Genomic DNA, 19,740 nt, shown 5'->3' with positions numbered 1-19,740 from the left:
ACAGCAGGGTCACACAATCACACAACTCCATGTTGCCTTGTTGCCGTACAATGTCGGGAGTGGGAGTTCTGCGACTCATAGCTATAGCCTTTGGTACTGAGGAAATTACTTTCTGCAAAAGAAACAGAAGAATGGCGCTGCGGCCTTGAAAACACAAGATTTGATGCAAGGAGGAAAGGATCTTTGCAACATTTCTATAAATGTCATGAAATATCCCTTTGTGGGTCTGATTGCGATGTCAGTGGCAAGCAAAGTTTAAATTCAATTCGGGGTTTAGGGATATGGCGCCTACAGTGTTTTTTTGGCACGGGCTGAAAAACCTCTAAACACAGCCAAGAGAATTAAAAGCCATGCCAGAAGAATTCACCCTCCATCCTCTCTCCTGTTCGTTGCTCTGCTGTCATTTTTTCTTTTCCAGGTCAGCGCTTCAGAGAGAGAGAGAGAGAGAGAGAGAGAGAGAGAGAGAGAGAGAGAGAGAGAGAGAGAGAGAGAGAGAGAAAATAGGTAAAACAAATTGAGATGGCTGGAGCTGAATCCCTGGACCTGGACCGGTGTCAGCAGAGCAGCCCGTAAATAACCTCTTTTATTAGGCCCGTAATGATCCCCAATGAATATTGACAGCTATGCTATGATGACTTTGTAGCTGCATATCAGTGATTAAGTTTCAAAGGAGTGGGTGGTCGAGGTAAGGTCATATTGATCTCCCCGTGTGCAACATGCCAGAGAACAGGACGTCAATGGAGCAGCCTGAGACGTGGTTGTCTGCAGCCTGCGTGCTTCATGAATTTGCACAGCGGTCTTGTGCATCCTGTCACACACAAACACACACACACACACACACACACACGGAATGCAAATGTTCTCCCCCTCTCTTTTTGTCACACAAGTATACATACATGACAACAATGGGTCAGAGTAATCTCAGTTCATGGGAAATTTATGGGCATTTCCAAAACACTGCAAATGCTCTCTTTTCAGGAGGGTCTATTTGCCCAATTGTTAGAGCAAACATATTGAAAAGGTACATGGATGGATCTCACAAAACAATCAGTGTGTGCAGGGAGCAAAGGAGCGGTGGTGTGGAGGAGTTCGAAAAGCTCTTTGGTGGCTGGCTGGTTCAGAGCAAGTGAAGATGAATAATTTAGGGAACACAAAGAAATCAATGTGGCATCTTTAGTTAATTTGATTTGCCGCATTAGAGAACAACTGGCTGCCTTATCTAATTACACACACATATGCTTGGGTAATTGTTGCAAAGTCAATAGTAAACAGGCTACATTCCTTTGAACAATTTCTACCACCGCTGCTCAACTCTGGGCTGCACGCTGGCTTTGAAGTCCTGCCCTGAGCTGTGGAGAGAGAGTGTGCTGCTCAATGTGGTGAGGGATACCAGGTTACTGAGGCTTACTGGGCGCTGTGTGATGCGCTGTAGTCAGATCCACTTTATAATGGCTCCTGAGTGCTGCGCTGCTGTGTTTTCCATCTCAACGTGGAAAAAAACGGAGATGCAATCATTGCTGACGTTTTCTGTAGGTGGCGGAAATTGTAGGCGGTTCATCTTTTAACTGTTCAATGTGATCCAATACAATGGCTCTATGATGAATAATGCCAGAGTGGAGCCGATGATCTAGAAACCTTACAACAACCCAACATGAAAAACTTTCTACATAATTAAGAACAAAACAACAGCAAAGCCCACAGACTTTCTTTGCAACAGCCACAATGTGACGCACGACGAATTATAAGCTGCACAAGATATTGTGTTCAGGCTTTGTAGATAATAAATAAATAAATGAATAAATAAAGAAAGGTTGAAGCTGTGATACCGAAACTGTGCCGAGTGTCTTAATCTCTACAGTGAGCTTCATGGTTGTGTGAACAGCAACGTTTAGTTTGGGCTCTGTGCTCTTATTACTTTCACACAATGTTCTGACTATGACGTCAACTGGTCGCGGCTGAACACTCAGACATACCGACGGAACTAAATAGAATTAAATCGGCCGGAAAGATAAGCTCGGAGATAAGATATCAACAGTCGGCTGATCTTGATGGGCTGAAGACTTTTAGAAGTCACTGCACAGTAAAGAGTTTTTGTTGGAGATTTAAAAAAATAAAAAATAAATAAAAATGAAAGCACTTATTGAACATTATCTTGAGCTGCAAGCTGAAAAGAAGAGGTGTGTCAAGGGTACAATTACAAAATAAAAGGCTACATTTGCGTTGCCTGTTCGTTTGAGGTGCCTGAATAGCCTCAAATTACAGCTGCCATTCGAACACGCTGGTCATAATTTCACATTCAAATATTCCAACCGGGATAAAACGCTGAACACTCAGCTCTGTAGCAAACGCCTCGCTGAGACGTGTATGAACAGCCCTGGCATTATGTGATGTTTGTGGTCCTGCTGGGCTCTCAGAGCTCCCAGAGCTCCCCTGCATTAGCTGATAGCTTGCCTCCTGTCAGACCTCCCACTTAATCTGGATGGTCATTGGAGCTATGGCTGGACTCCCAGGCAGAGGAGAGGGATTATTACACCCATAAAAGCAGGCGTTTTAATGGCCTTTCGGATTTCCCCTGATGTGTTCATATGACTGCGGTACTATAAACCATCGCCTTCATCTCCTCCTCAGCCCCCCCCCCCTCGCGATGACCTGCTGACCCCCGCTAACCTTGGCCTGCCTTGCGTGTGCAAGTGCTCCCATGTGTTTGTATCTGTGATTGACTGGGAGTTTATGTGTGTGCTTTTCATTGTGTGTGTGCTCTTCATCATCTGTCTGTCAGCCTGTGTACCTGTGTGTGTGTGTGTGTGTGTGTGTGTATTTGTGACGCATCATGGTTTGAGGACCTCTGAGGCGCTGCACTTGAACACAAGACACGTCACATTTCACAAAACAGTACATGTCGTGCAGTGATGATGACGAGCCTCTCCAGGCTGATATGAGAAAAAAAAACAAGGCTTCTGTAGGTGTTAAACTGCTCTTCTATAGGATGCTGCAGCACCGGGATGACAGACACGACTCCCAGCTCTACCCAAACGTGTGGTAGGACGGGGGCCTGAGCTCATTACCTATTCTAAGCCCTATCTTCACGCGTTGATGTATAAGGTAGATAAGGGGGAAGAATGAATATCATTTTCTTTCTTTTTTCATTTCCCATGTACCTCCTTCCCCTTCTCATCCTGATGTAATTTGAAGCGCTTGAATGATCACAGACCTAGCCATCACCAAATCTGAAAAGACACGTTTAGGTGCCCCAAGGCAAAAGACAAGAATCTATTTTCCCTACACTCAGGGCCTCTGAATTTGCAGCTATAGCTCCCAATACAAAACAAGGAAAACGCATTAATTCAGCGGCACTGAAGCTCATTTTGCGTAGCTGCTAAAATATGTGAAGTTGAAGCCTGTTTTTGAATTTTTTTTCAAGTTATTATTGTAACTGTTGTGGAACAAATGAATCCCCTGAAGTTGTTTCTCAATTTACCAGGTAACACAAAATAAGCTGCTAATTGTAATTTTCAACTCCAACAGAAGGTTCCCAACACCTCTCGCTGCACTCGGTGTACATTTTTAATAAATACACTCTTCGTAATTCTCTTTGTAGACTTGGTCTCGGCTCGGTGTAGCGGGCAACTTCAGCACTGAGCGGGCAAATGATCAGGCTGTGCTCTTTTACCCTTCATGTGGTTGCACGCTGGGGCAGAGGGCTGACTGATGCGTGGTTCATATTTAATGGCAGCCTCCGGTTCAGCAGGCTAAGTGATGCAGGGCGAGGCGCTGTGACTTTGGGGCGTGCCCAAGCGTTGGAGGACACATCTCTCGGACCACTCCTTATTATGGATGCTATTGATTTGTTTGATTAGATGAGTGGCAGCCACCAAAACACCTCCCACACCTTCCTTGCATCCCCATTCTCCCTGTTTAAACCAATTAGCAGCTTTCTACCTCTACCTTCTAATGATTTTAGCATTTGACTTACATTTAGGTTAGATCCCTATTTTAATCTGACAGCAACATACACATGCAGATCTACTTCCTTTTCTCCTCCTCCCCTGCCGCCCTCCTCTCATTACATGCAGCTCACAGCATGGACACCGATCAATGGAAACCAGGCCCCTTAACAAGCCACACCACTTCCTTACCTTCTCTAATGCAAATCAGGGTATTGGCTACAAATCTCCTATCAAGTGAGTGCCTATTTAATGGAGTAGCTAGGTGAATGTGCTGTTCCACAATGCCGAGCATTCACAGACTCCTGGTACAGGTTGAGTCGGTCCTAACGGAGGAAGCTGAAGGGAACAGGGGATAATCTGGAGAAAGGACAAGGAGGGGGATCAGGGATGAGTGATGTAACTGCTAGACAGCTGAGGTAAAAAAAAAAAGGAGTGTGTGAATGAGGTCAAACGGGAAAAACAGTTGATGTATGCATTGCTAACCCGACAGAGGAGGGGTGTTTGATTGACAAGCGGGAGGAGAACAAAAAAACATCAACTAGCAGTGTTGTAAATCAAAGAGGTGGCTGTTTAACTGCACTGCAGACACGCTGTAGTTACTTCTATCTACATTTGTTTGGGCGACAGCCATTGTCACTGAAGACAAAGCAATCCATACTGCATATTTTAGCTTATGTTGCAAACGTAAAACATGAGTAGACCTTCTTTTTTTTGTATAGATTAATGAAAGAGAGGGGGGATGGAGGAGAATGAGGAAAAATATTCAACACATGACATATGTTATATGTAATGACATATAATGATTGATCTTTTCTGGGGCTTTCATCACTTTGTCTGTTTTGAAGTGTTCTGCCAGTGTTTTTGTGTGCAGTCGCACTGCTGTGCTTGCATTTGTGTTCCAGAAGGTGTGGAAGTCGCAGTATTTGGACTTGCTGCAAAACCTTCGGAGAAACTGTTCAGAAGAAGTTGTTGTGGCAATAAAGCGCAGGCAATTTTTGCCTGTCAATAGTAAAACAAATGTTACAGCCAGAAAAATAACTCTGAGCTGAGTAAATCCCCGGCTTCTGAAACATCCCGACTCTCATACTGTAAACACACACTCTCACAATCCCACTCACACACACACACACTAAGAAGATTTGACAGCATGCACTCTCTGTATGCTTTTATGCTTCACTGACACTGATGGGAAAAAAAAAAAAGCGCATTGGGCAGGGATTTGCCCTGTAAAGATGACACATGAGAGGCCGGGACAGGAAGAGCTTTGGGGGCAACGCTGCTATGATATACACTGTTGACATGCAGTCAAAGTGTCTCAACATCATGTCACACATGTTTCTACAGCCGATTTAGAGAAGGGGCAGGAAGTGCAATCTGGGTCAGTTCATTACGAACATCTGGAAGGGGAGCGAGAGCTGCTTTACAGATATAGGGAAGATGGTTGTTGGACGGTCTGCGAAGGGAAGGGAATTCAACTGTGTCTTAATTAAAAGGATGTCCTCTCGAGCCAGACTGGGTTGGGTGGTGTTGGGGGAGAGATCTATATCCCCTAGTGTGGTCTAAATGAGGAGGATGAACTTCAGAATCGATGAGAAATATCTCACATCCTCACCCCCCACTCCCCACCCCCGAGGCGTTGATGGTAGATTCCTATACTTGGGCTTGGGTAAAATGACCCATTGGAGCAGCATGGCTGGGTTTTCTATTATCCTGGAATCGAATCCCAGTCTCTTTACCATCCCCAGTCTGGAATTATGCCAAGGCGACACAGCAGAGATACTACCCTTTACATGTTGAGGTCTAGAACCACTTTACTCTCCCACAACTCTGTTTCTTTTGTCTCAATAAATCAGTGATGTGGAAATCTACAAAACGGACATAGGCTACATCCACACGACTACGTTTCCATTTTGAAAATAAATGTCTTTTGCTTTGTTTACTTTGAGTGTCCACACTAAGTTTTAGAGCACCGAAAACGAAGGAGTTGTGTGGATAGGCGTAACCGCATGAATTTTTAAAATGATGACGTAGACACCCGCATTCGCCACTTGATTGGGTCTTAGCAGTCACGACGTGTTCTTCCCTGATTCGTCACGCCCCTATCACATGACCCTTTTCTGGAAGAAAACAAAAAAACAACAGACTTGATTGACGACCAGTGGTAAATTCAACATAGATAACGGATTATAGGCATTGCTGACCTTGTCTATACTAGCAGCTGTTGTGCAGTTAAAGTCTGCATTTCATAATTCTCCCACTGCCGACATGCGGAGCAAGCAAGCTGTTATTGGAGCGATTAGCGAGCGGCATGTCCAGCGGCATTATCAGCCCTACAGAGTTTGAAGTCACAGTTTTGCGGCTTTGAGGAGGGCGATGGACACAAAACGTAGAACTATTGTGAAGTCCACACAGAACTGTAAAGGAACAAAAGCATGAATGCTCTCCAGTGCAACAGAGACTTCAGCCATCCGACAGGGCAACGAGTGTGAGAACAGACAACAACAAAACAGGAAACAAGTGAGACGTGTGCTGTCCAAATCGTTTTTTTTCTTTTTAAGCGTATTAGTGTGGATGTAGCCATAGGGTCAGGAGTGAAAGTGCTTTGTTTTTTTGACTTTTGACGCTTGCCAGGTTGAAGGACAGGTCAGGGTTACGAAAGGCGTTCTGCTCATGGCATTGTGTTGAGTCTGAATGGTTGTGGGTAAGACAGGCAGGCTGTCTGTCATCATCCATTAGTATAAATTTCACTGATGTCGCAAGATCCAAGTTAAGCACCGTGCATTGTTACCTTGAGGCCTCAACGTTTCTCATTAAAACTAAACACACTCACTCTTCTTTTAAACAGCAGATCATATTCTTGAAAGAACAAGTAAGAAAATTGTATGTGCAAATTGCAGCCTTGTATGTGTTGACACAAGATGGTTGCCTGGCAGGCAGAGGAGACAGCTGTTCAGTCCCAGCATCACTGATGGACCTCAGTGCTTTCCTTGAGGAGCCGACATCAGTCCATCTGCACTAGTCTGCCGTTAGCAGTTCAAGGAACTAGCAGAGCCGGCGGCACGGGGCTCAGCCTGTCAGACAGATGTAAATGCCACCTGATTGGACAGCGGATGATATAGAGATAGATAAAAAAACAGAACAAGATTTCAGGGTGCCTCCCATTCAGGATGGGATCAATACCTCTCTGGTAACGGGGAATGTCAAATTAAATTTACGTTGTAAGAAATGATTACTAGTAGTCATACAAAATGGCCAGGCATTGTGATGGGTGGGGGTGAAATTGAGCATTGTGGGGAGCGGGACTCACCCAGGGCACGGGTGATCGACTGGGTCCACGGTGAGGGAATCGATACCACTGAGGGCAAGAGTTTGATACGTCTCCCTGATAAGTCTCTGTGTCTTTTGAGCCTTGGTGTAATAGAGCATAGATAGTATTTCCAGCCAAATACACACACAAGCACACACACAGAAGGATACAGAAAGGCAGGCAGCCGTGCACACATACTCAACCCAAACAGGCAGCCAAGCACAAATAGCACACACTCTGGAGGAACATTTCATCTTCCTCAGATTCAATATGTCTCAGGTTTTCAGACTAGGACCCAGGAAGTCCAGGCAAAAAACATCTCTGAAAAAATTACATGTTGAAAAATGCCTTTTCTGTCCAATACCATCCATTGTAGACCTTCGTTTTTCCTGCAGCTTCTCTTCTGTACCACAGACGTCCTTTTAATAAGGCTGAGATAGAATTTCTCTTTGTGACTTTATATTTGTAACAAGTTTGTAATTGTGTGATCACTGGTTTTACTAAATTGCAAGTAATGCTGTTAAAAGTAATTTAAAAGACAAACTATGTGTGAATACATTTTGTTACAACTATTATTAGACCCAAGATAAAAATAAAAACTAGTTTGATCGAAATTGGTATTAGGGATGGATAGTGATAACAGGTCTTAAATTGGTATTGATTGGTTCCTGATTGCTCAGATTCATAACACTGTAATGATCCTTCAGCAGTCAGTATGGCTAACAGTATTTGAACGTCATTCATTCAATCGACATTTTCAGTTCGACGACCGTTAAATGATTTTTTCCTGGCATGTAGCCATCCGCTAATGACGATGGTCTTTTGCATTGCGCAACTCCATCATGGTTGCGTTACCATCGTGAGGACTGAAATACCATACGTATTCACCAAAGCATCTGCAGCTCCACCATCACTGCAGCCAGCCAACTACCCCTGATTCAATACATATATACCTGCTGTTTTGGAGGTCTGGTTGCTGGTTAATGTTGGTGAGAGGCTTGTCACTAAAACAAGTACAGCTGTCCACCTTATTATAGGTCATCCCACCTTAAGTGAGCCTGGGCAGAAGTCATTGGCCTCGGACTTGAGGAGTTGTAGCATTTAGTCACCAACAATTAAACTGTACTACTGTGCTATAACATCACTGATACTCACGGTCACACAAATGTTCTCTTTCTCTCTCTCTTTGCCGACCACACACTCGCTCATATTACGCCGCTAACCCCGCTCGTTAACCCCGCTACATTGATCCAGACTGATGGATCATCACACCCTTAGTACCAGCCATCGATCTCACAATTTTCTCTTCCTCCTGATGGACTATTAAAAGTATACTCAACACTGGTGCGTCCAGTTACACATTTGAATCCTATTAAAATGAAGGAGGATTATTGATAAGATTACCAATAAGTATTGATACCGATAAGCAGTATCGGTATCAATACCAGTTGGGATAACTGATGGAAAAATGTACTCACCCAGTCTTGGCAAAGTTGGTCCAATAGGTCATGACCACAGCACTGAGCATGACATCATTCTTCGAGAAATTACAGGGGAAAAGGTCAGTGGGACCAATCATAGGAATTCCGAAAACATAGGGCACCTCGTCCCCGTGGGCGGAGTCTGACCAGGCGGGCTTCATCAGGCTCTGGCAGTGGTGGTAAAAGGCGTAGAAGTAGGTGGGTGAGCCGTAGCGAGCGTGGAGATCAGCCGTCACCACCGAAGGCTCCACCCACTGGTGGTCGGTGAACAGAGCCACCAGCGTCTTGCGCCTGGTCTCTGGATTGTCTCGGTCTGCCCAGTCAGTATACATGAACTTAATGGTCTCCCTCAACGTGTCCTTGCCCTCCGGGTACCCGTACAGACTGTCCACAAAGTCTGACACTGAGAAGTCAAAGTCATTTCCAGACACGCCATCCTCTGAATCCACCACGTTCTCCACAAACCGCAGCCCTTCGCCCTGGTTGACCCCCAGCATGATGTCGTAGTTGAGGAACTCGCCCTGCTCCATCAGGATCTCGGGGTCGTCAGGGATGACATCCCCGTCGATTACAGGTCCAAAGGCCACGTGGTACCTCGCTGGTTGTATGTCCTGCTCCACCAGCTCCCTGGAGCTCTTCTTCCTCAGACAGTCCACCATGTCTAAGGTGTCCAGGACATTACAGCCCACCTTCTCTGCCAGGAGACGTGTATACTTGACCGGCTGGTAGTTCACCGCCCAGCTGGAGAGGGCTGACCCGCTCTGAATGATGGCTCTGTGGAACAGACCTGCACAAGGACACAGGAAGAAGAGACAGGATGTGTGTCACTACTACGGAGGATAATTCAGTTACGTGCTATACTACAAGAGTGTTAATTTTGTTGCTGCCATGATCAAAAGGGGTCTGTCAGCTACACAGTTGATAAGAATAACAGAGGCCAGACAGAACAAGTCCTTGTTGCCACACAGAACAATAATGGAATCGTGGCTGTGATCATGACTGTGCAGATGGCCTGGTCTCTCTGACAGCTCGCAGACAGAGAAGGGAATCAGTACTCTGTCTGTCATCTTCCCTTCTTCCATCCATCTCTATAGGCTCTCTCGATATTAATCCCTGCATGTTAGTCAGGAGCAGATGCTGCCAATTTGGCTCGATGGGTTTTGTTGCAAATAGAGGATGGACTATACCGTACCAAAAAAATCAAGTCATATCCTTGAATGAAATGCAGAAATGCAGTAAGAGTTCTTATATAAACCCTGCACACATGCCATCCCCCCTGTTAATGTACTTTTCAAGGTAGCTTGAATTGGATGAACCTCAAACATTGCAATTATAGACACAGATGCTCCCTTTTGCAGTCATTACATACACACACACACACACACACACACACACACACACACACACACACACACACACACACACACACAGTACCTCTGCATCAGTTATGCCTCTCGCAAATTAAAAGTCATTTTTACCTGAAAGATCACTAAATTCTACAGTTTGTGGGTGGATTGCTATAAATAAAACTAGACTACTCGCTACATAAGCAGAAGGAACGGAGCTGCACACATTCACCCGGCAACACAATGCAACATAGTGGCACACAATGAAAGAAGCTGAGAAGAATACCCACGGTTTCCTGCATCTGATATACATAAATAGACTCATGTTGCACTCAGAGTCAACAGACCATTCATTATGTGAATCTACATAGGAGCTTGGTGTTTGTGCGTGGGTGGGCTTTAAAGTGGGGCGGAGGGGGTTCAGAGACGAAGGCAAACAAACCTACTCATCAAATTCAATTGCATTTTAGTCGCAGGGCAGTATGAAGGAAATCTTCAATGACTTTTCACCACAAGGAACAGATCCCGAACAACAAACATAATTTCCTTAGAAATAATTGAATTGCTTCCCCTTTGAAAAAGAACCCTCCCTCCGCCTCACAGACAGTAGAGTGAAGGTGACTTGGCATCCTCTTTGTCTCGGGGCCCTCCTCCACATCGTCGGTGATGCCTCGCAGTCTCTGTTTGACAGCGCCACTCATCCGTCCTCCCGGGTTTTCAAAATCACGAGTGCTGTTTTACCAATCTCAAGGAAAATCAGAGACCACTTCACCATGCCACTTTATCGCTCATGGCGGTTTCACTGCCAGAGTCATGGAATACCACTGAACTCATGATATTGAAAGCCACAGCAGATGAAATGCTCCAGGAATGGCACGCAGACATTCAAAAAAAAGAAGAGAAAAAGTCACGAGAAGATCACACGTTTAAGCCACAAAGACGAGCAGAGCAATATACAGGCACGCAGACTCGGTTTGTGATATTTCAGCGTCAGTGTGGGTGGCAGTGTTGAAGTCTTTGTGTTTATGAGGTAAACAGCAGACGTAAGTGCCAGATATATCACTTTGGTAGTCTTAATCAGAGGCGGTGGGGGGGCTTATTTCTTCTTGGCGAAGATGAAGCGTTTATTTACAGAGCTATTTACATTTATTTGTTCACAAGTAGTAAGTAGAATTAATGTGTCTGGGTGAGTGAACTGTGAAATGTTTCTGTGGTGAGTGTGTTTACTGGTATAAGCCACAATTTGTGTATTTGAACAATGAGTTTGGGTCTGAATGCGGCAGCTGTTGGCAGCGAAGATTGCACAACATGTCCTCATATAACTTTTTGATTTAACCGCAATGAAAGAAATGTGTTTTTGTGTTTCTGCATCTTTCTACGTGGAAGAGCTCGTCAGCGCTCAGTGGCCTGGCCAGGACGCTGACCTTCAAGACGTCCTGCGGTTGTGCATCTCTGCAGGACGGTGGCCTGTGCCGTGTCCCAGGGAGCGGAAGCAGATGTCGAGGGTTTCACCCACTTCAAAGCATTAGAGGGGCAGTCGCGAGATGAAAGATGGCCGCTCGGAGGCAGAGAGGGGGGCTGGGGCTTAATCCTGCAATCCCTCCCCTCTCCTCCTTCTCTCCCCTCCCCTCGCTCTTTTGTGGTATTGCCTCGCTTCACATCTCAACTCAAGATTGCGCTCTGCAAACAGAGCCAGTCATGGTGCAGGGACTCCGTCCAGAATTCCAATGCCGACAGACAGGCCACAGGCACTTTCTAAATGGCTTTGATCAGAAAGTTGCTAGAGGAAAACGTTTGCCATCAGAACCCTGTGATTGGCAAGGCGATTTTGACAGACATATGTACATCAAATCCCTTTGCTGTAATTGAGGAGAGCGGCTTGAATGCAACCCAAAGATGGCCGACTGCTGAGGAGGCTGCAGCCAGGTTGACAACGTTCGATTTATCTCCTGCTTTGGTTGATGAAAGGGAGGACGAGCGACTGAGGCTTTACTATTGTTTGTCCAGAAACATAAATCCAGCGTACATGAGCTGTCACCGGACCGAGGAATATGCATGAGAGCTGTGTGTGATGAGCCCCACTGTGGCAGGAAGCTCACAGGGGACGGTCAGGGAGAGAGGAGAGAAGAGCAGGCTCTCTCACCCACTGAGGGAATCCACGAATTATCCACACTGGGAGGTGTACATGTGTGTCTGTGAGTGCACGTGTGTGCATGCACGTGTATTTATGCTGACGCTGATCGATAATAAACGGAGATGATGAATGGACCGACAGACGACAGGCATCATCATGATTGGGGTTAACCGTTTGGGACATTGGTTTGTATTCAGTATCTGCTCACATCCCGAAAAAATTGAACAGAAAGGGCATGAGTGTCACATTCATATCTTGCATATTTCACTCTGTAAAAGCAACAGATAGCCCCCTATCATTATCTGCCTGTGTTTGACATGCGAGAATCCGACACCCAAACTGCGAGCAGATCCATCAAACCACAGTGTTGTTGGCAGATTGAGGTCACGCTGAATTATGAGCGGAGCTCCGAGGTGATCGCTCATTGGATCCTGCTGAAAAATGCTGTCGCGTCACTCCGCAGCCGCCTCTGTGCTGCGGTTTGCCGACCTCGACCGCGCCGCCCTCTCGCTAGACGCCCGTTAAATGGGCATGCGGTTCAGGCCCCGGATTAGCCGAGTTGCCTGCGGAGATAATTCACAGCTGATAGGGGAAAGAAAAAAATTAACTTGACCTTGAGGGTATGACGACCGCCGCATAGGTGAGAGAGCCACAATCCACACAAACACACACGAGCTCAAACGAACACAAGTCGAGGCCATGTTTTGACAACAGCAATATGGATGAATTGCTGATATAAACAAGCCAATGCCGCACCGGTGGAGAGAGAGCAACACGACGTGGCTGGATCACTGCTAATGTATTACATGGCAACTGTGGGCATGTGAGAGTGTGCAGTCCGTGTTAATGGACAAGGATGTTCTGTTGGTGATGATGCCAGTAAGCGCCGTAAATGACTGTACTTTGTAATCCGGAACAGCTGGCAAAAATCACAGAGGCATCAGCGGTGAGTTTTATCAGTCTGGCCCGGGAATAAATGTGCCTGTAAAAAAATGCACGCTGCAGAAACCCCACTACAACCTCAACAATGTCATCCGCATGAAAAAACAACTTCACAAAGACGTCTGTCAGATGGCCTTGAAAGTTTGGATCAGTCAAGTTTCATTTGATAGGTCAGTGATTCATTTTCTTAACAGCATTCCACATGACTTTAAGAGGTAACATGATAGAAAATATGCAAAGCAGCAAAATCTTATCGGAATTCTTCTCAGAGACATAAAAGCCATCGCAAGAGAGGAATAACGTGGCCGCAGGGACACGTCTTTCTCTTCTCTCCCCCCGACAACTCCTCCTAGATCTCGTACATGCCTTTTCCTTTCAATCCTTCCTCTGCTCTGTTTGTCTGTCTCTCTCTCCATCTCACTCTCCGCGTCTCTTTTTCTGAGGGACCATGCTGAGTCCCTCCCTGCTGATTATTAGACATAAGCTCGTGTTCAGCAGAGCCTGAATCCTCTGAGCCATCTTACCTCCGCCGTCACTTCACTGTAAGTAAATCTCCACAGACCCGTGGACCCGTGCAGAGCTCCCTCTGTTGCAAACATTTCTCTCCGTCTACAGTCAAACTCGGCTGGCGCTCAGTTGGACACACTCAATGAATGTCGCTCTGCCTCTGTTGCTTCATTTCACTCTTCTTTATTTTCTCTTTGTCGCTGCTGTTTTCCTCATTCTTCTTAACTCAAGCCACAGTGTTTTTTATTATCTAAAAGATAAATATAATTGTACTTTTAATCCAACCTGAAATAATTTAAGCCCGCTGGGAGATGAACACTTATACATTTGGCCTAATTATACATCCTTGGCCACTTGCAGTCTCATAACACAGGGTTAAAGCTGCTGTCTCCATGACTACAGCCTACAGTACCACCGGCTGCATCCACTTAAACACAAGTGCCTTTGGTCTGATCATGCATTAGTCCATGGATAATTTCACGTTGGTCTGGCAGCCCTGAAACAACACCTACATAGTTTTTCTGTTTCATAAAAATGAATGCCCAAAAGCGCTGATGGAATCAGCAAAAGGGCAATGCTCTGCTTTCTGAGACAGTAGTGCCTTTGAATACACTTCCTGGATTGCCTCGGGCTACAGGGATATACTGTAAATTAAAGCACAAAAGAATCCAGGCAGTGTGTGTGTGTGCGTGAGCTTTAATCCGAGCAAGGCTGCTATTTGCTGCACTTGTTTGCTTAAACATTAAAAATGAAAAACGACATAAAGCGGCCCAAATAGGACTCAGTATTGTGATTCATCGTGTGCAGGATTTGCTGTCTTGCTCTTTTATGACTGTTCTTGTTACCTGGCTTCACATGTTTCCTCTGAACCAGATTTCCACTGGACTGATTTCACAACAAATTATCCAAAAGGATAGCTGCCAGAGAAAATGCATCTTCATCCCAGAAACTGACTGTTTTGTTTTGGGTGGATCAGAGCACAAAAGCGACTGTTGCCTAATTCCTAGAAAACGTAAGTCTGTCTTCCATCCACGGGAGGTGTTGAAGCAATCTACAAGTGAAGAGCAGTGGGCTTCAAAACAGAAGGACTGCCCTGCTCATGTTACATCATGTCCATATAGAGTGTCTGAGGGGCCATCAGTGTGAGACATGCTTCATGCCAGCCCGATATAATGTTGTTTGAAGCTGTCGGTCTTCTGCTCCAGCCTCTGTAGAGACTGCCTGCTTGCCTGCAGGCTGTGGCTTAGGCCAGATAAAGAGTTTGATCCATGGGGGTGGATTGAGGGAAGAGGGAGGGAACGGGAAAGCAGAACAGAGGAGAGGCAGATGAGAGGGGGACTAAAAGACAAAGAAAGGATGGGATGGGAGAGGAAGAGATGAAGGTATGAGTACGGGAGAGGATGGAAAATGGCAAGTAGCAGGAGGCAAAAGGGGAGGAGAGGAGGATAAAAATGACCCCCACTGACTGTACCCAGGTTGCAGGATCGATGTGTATCTGAGCCCAGCGAGTGTGATACCTCCTACTAATCACGACATGACATCCACTGGTCAATACCACACACTCCAGGCGTCATCGTCGCACGCATGCCGGCCTCCCTCGGTCTGCACGCACAGCACAACAGGGCCACTGCTCCTCCTTGACCTCATCAATCTGGCTGCTAATCAGAGGCATGCACACCACACCTGTGCCAAACAGCATCTGTTGACTAATTCTCAGAATGCATTTTCAGCCTAGAAATTGGCGTCGGCGGGCGGGGGTTTACCTATCTGCATCAGGACATTTCAGATTAGTGCATGTCGTCGTTCGCTGTAAATATAAATTGTCAAAGAAAATTCCCTTCTGTGATTGTCGAAACTTTTTGGTCCTTCTGTGTTGTATTGTCCAAATATGCCAAATTGGATCTGGTACTCTTCGTCGGATAACAATGCTATTTATTTGAAAATCCTACGTGATCCAGTTATGGTGCCCACCGACTTATTCATAAGCGGGAATAAGGCATGAACCCATTCACTTACTGCCAGCGAAAAAAACCCGTCTTATGACACTTAAATGAAAGTAAGGGCAGCTTTTACTGTACTGTAAGTCATTTGCTGGTAAAGTGTGTTTAATTGCAGGGTGCTAGCAGGTTCTCCTTTCTGTAGTTGACATTTGGTGACTGACAGAGTCATGCAGAATATTCAGCATATAAAACATACAAGTCACGCCACATCTATGAATAGCATTGTTATCGAGGAAAAACGACAAGATGGAAAAGTTTCAACAAGGGAAGGTGGAAATCACTGAACAATTATCGATCATTATCGATCGTATGTGCAACAAAATGCCCTTTACTGAATTTACTATTTCTTCAGCTGTTTCCTGTATTTTTGGGGACGTTATCTGTGCATTCTCACGACCACTCACGCCTGCACATATACAAACCGAATTGATTCCTGTCCTCCTCTCCCCGCGCAGCCTCCCTGCCAAACCAAGAGAAACAGAGAGCCTGCACGGTGATTCTTTTTCCATTTGCACTCATGCATGTGTCACTAATGCTGCAGCCTCTGAAAAGCAGAGAACGCTATCTCCGTGTCCTTCAGCTGCTAGCTCTCGTTGTGCTGTGGCATTCGCAGCAGTATATACACCGAGCTCACTCCACGTTGCTGCAGTGCCTAGATTGGCCTGATAGCCATGTACGCACAACAACACGCACTGTCTGTCGATGTGGAAATGGGAAGAATAATGAGTTATTACAGGGTTATCTGTGTGTATCTCCATGTCATGACTGTGTAAGCGGCTCGGCTAATCTCATTAGATGGGACAAGTTGTTCAAGATGTTTGCTGATTTCCTCTCTCTTCTCCTGCTGCGTCCACAAATAGATTGCAGATCAGTGCGCTGAGAGGAAGTGCCTTTAGCTCCCAGAGAAGCTGGTTTTCATAGGAGGAGTGTGGCTGCTGTTTAGTAACCATGCAAACATCTGACTCCTGTTGTTTCTAAATATATGCAACCATGTTTTACACCCCATGTGCATCGTATAGCAGCCGCAGCGCTTGGTTCATTTTTATATGTGCAGCAAGCAGTGACAGCAAAAGACAAAGAGTGCACTCACTTCAAGGAAGCAACGCTCCATAAGTACAAATCAGATGTAAAATATGTCTAGCAGGGGCGGGTCAGAGATATAAGTCACACACAAATATGACAATTCAGCCATGAAATGTGGAAGGATGGGAAGCTTCTATTCTTGGCGACATCTTGCCCGTGACAGCCAGATGGGATGGCTGAAACTCATTTATGGGCCGAGCAAAGCCACGGAGAGGGCGCAGTTGCATTTGTGACAGACAAATTATCCCAAGGGGTGTACACACACCCCTGGGGTGGAATCAGAGGAATTCAGAAGGAAGGAAGGAAAGAAAGAGTGACAGAGACCGAGAGACCGAGAGAGACAGAGAGAGAGAGAGAGAGAGAGAGAGACAGACCTCGGCCTAAGTGCCTAAGTCTTGCAGAAACAGATTAGCTGTGAGCTGGAGGGGTATAGGAGGTGAAACTGAGATGGATACACACATCCCAGTCAAAAGGAGGAGGTGGGTGGAAGCTTACTGCTTACCCTGGCCCTTTTCACAGTCTTCCAATACAGAAGATCACTTGCTTACAAGCCTTTGAGTCTGGTTCAGAAAAGGACATGTTCCCAATTTACATCTGATTGTAGCTTACGTACAAAGGCAAACAATTTAAATGTGCATGCAGACGCAGAGCATGAACATTTTGGCTTTGCTGCACATGCGCATCCTCTAAATACAGACTGTTTCTAGAGGGAAGTCCAATTCTACTGTAGCTACACAGAAAATACCAACATGTAATAAATGTACTGTATATTATACAACCCACCCACATAAATGATCACAGTGTGCATGCACACACACACACACACACACACACACCTGCACACAAACACACGCTCATATAATTCAGGAAGCTCATTAGGCGCCACACACACAGCACCTAGCAGGCAGCAACCTTTTTTCTCTGACCAAGAACATCAGCAACCCCTTTAATCTAAACCACCATTAATGAAGCAGAACCAGAGGAGACGTTAGGGGGGGAAAAAAGTACTCCCCTGAATGTGCTGTAATTCCTGCACCCCGCTCGAAAATATAGCGGCCTTCCTATTAGCCCCCCCTGTTACCAAAGCCTTTTTAGGGTCTGTGGTCACATCAGCAGCAGCGTCCGAGCTGATTAACTGTTGTGCGAAGCGTGAACGTGCCAGGCTGGGCTCGGGCTCCAACAGTGTAAACATGTTCTTCTAGCTGTGCCGATGACACTCTGTGTGTTCCTCCCTCACAGCGCCGGACACCACTGTTCCTTGCTCTTGCCCGTTGTGCCAGCAGCCCTGCAGCCAGAAGCCACACAAGCTCGGCCTAATTCAAGGCGGCACACCATGCAAACAGCGGACCAAAATAGGATGGATACAATCCTCGCCCTCGCCTCGCCCTCATTCTTGGGCGAAGCTCAGGCTCGGGATGGGACGGCGCTCCCAATGTGATCCCAGCACCTGACTGTGGAATTACCTGCTCAGCGGAAGGCTGCTGTGTTTGTGCCTTTATTGAGCATGTGTCTGTGTGTGTGTGTGTGTGTGTGCGATGAGTGGCCTGTATTCTGTGTGCTGAAAGAAACACAGTTGAGGGATAGCAGCACTGTCACAACAGCCCATCCCTGGAGAGCACTATGTCTACCTCCCCTGCCTCATTCTTCATACTGTAAACTCCCATTGAGTCAATTACTGTGGCAGGAGCTTTAGTCACCACAGCCATTTACTGTAAGTGGACATTGAGACAATTGGGTTATGACATGTCGTACTGTATGTCCATTGGCAGCAGCGGCTCCCAGTAATTCGACTTGAACAAATCAAGTCGACTGTAAATCCCAACAATTAGGAGCTATTTGTGCAGCATATCTGAACTCTGTATTCAGCCACTGAGCATCGGTGTGCTGCAGAGCTAATCTAAATCAATTTGTTCAAATGTTTTTTATTTTTATGAGGGAATACGCTGGCCTGCTGAGATGTTGACTTTAGCAATAAAGACGAAAAACGTGTCGACCAAAGTGTTCATCAGTGTGAGATGCTTCATTTCTGCCTCCTCTGAACAAAAGCGTGCTGACTGCACATTTATCTGCGCTACAAGCTAGAAAATACATCTTAGCAAGACAAACAGACAGTTGTATGGATGCACTAGGCTGCACACATCTATTCTCATTGTGTCACCGACTGAGAGAGGGGGGGAGGAAAAAAAAGGGAGGTCGTGGGAGGATAAGAGAGGAGGAGAAAGTTAAAAAAGAAAAAAGCGAGAAGACTCAAAAGTCCTGAGTGGGTGCTATTGTCCCAGTGGAGTATTCACAGCAGGCAAAGGCTCTCTGCATAAGGAAATGGCACTCTGCATGCTAACTGTGACTTCGCATTCATTGTGAGGAAGACACAGGCATTTCAATGCACTGGATGACTCATGCAACCATTTCATATCCAAAATGCTCGGTTCTCGAGCTCAATACCCAAAGCTCTGAAATGATTTCAGAGTGCGATTTGGTTGAATTAAACGTCTTAACACCAACATTTCTATGCATGATATACCACAGATTCAGACGTACATTTGTCAGACCTATTCAACAACAATTTGATAATTGTTGCATCGAAGACGATGACAAAAATGTGTTAACGGGCTTTTGGCAGTGCATTGGAGAAACTACATTCTGAGCTCGTTCATGGCTAAGAAGCTTCAACGGCTTTCGGAACAGTTTGCTCAAAGCATTTTCATTTAACTGTATATTGTGCAGCTCCGCCACCCCTCTATAGGGTCATATTGGCTTATGACGCTCTGCAACTGTGAGTAAATATAAGTCTGTGTATTAGATCTGGGGGCCTGAGATGAAATCTAATTTCTGTGAGCTCAGAGAGAGAGAGAGAGAGAGAGAGAGAGAGAGAGAGAGAGAGAGAGAGAGAGAGAGAGAGATTGCTTGCTGAGACACATCCACATATCCAAGGCCACATCTGGCAGGCCCTATCAAATATACATGGACCTCAGGAAATCACGATATGACTGCAC

General features: G+C 45.8%; 1 protein-coding gene across 5 annotated transcripts in view; it reads right to left on the bottom strand.

The window, feature by feature from the left end:
* Positions 1-19,740, bottom strand: part of LOC306777519 (neuroligin-3) — a gene marked incomplete at its 3' end in the record, with an annotated part of 92,370 nt that overhangs the window by 1,824 nt on the left and 70,806 nt on the right. For all 5 annotated transcript variants that reach the window (XM_079268676.1, XM_079268675.1, XM_079268672.1 and 2 more), the window contains one exon: positions 8,733-9,522. In XM_079268676.1, coding sequence (XP_079124802.1) covers positions 8,733-9,522 — 790 coding nt within the window. The remainder of the gene's footprint in view (positions 1-8,732; positions 9,523-19,740) is intronic.

Source organism: Melanostigma gelatinosum, assembly GCF_949748355.1.
Source record: "Melanostigma gelatinosum genome assembly, chromosome: 5".
Lineage (NCBI taxonomy): Eukaryota > Metazoa > Chordata > Actinopteri > Perciformes > Zoarcidae > Melanostigma > Melanostigma gelatinosum.
This window is presented reverse-complemented; position numbering and strand designations above follow the sequence as displayed.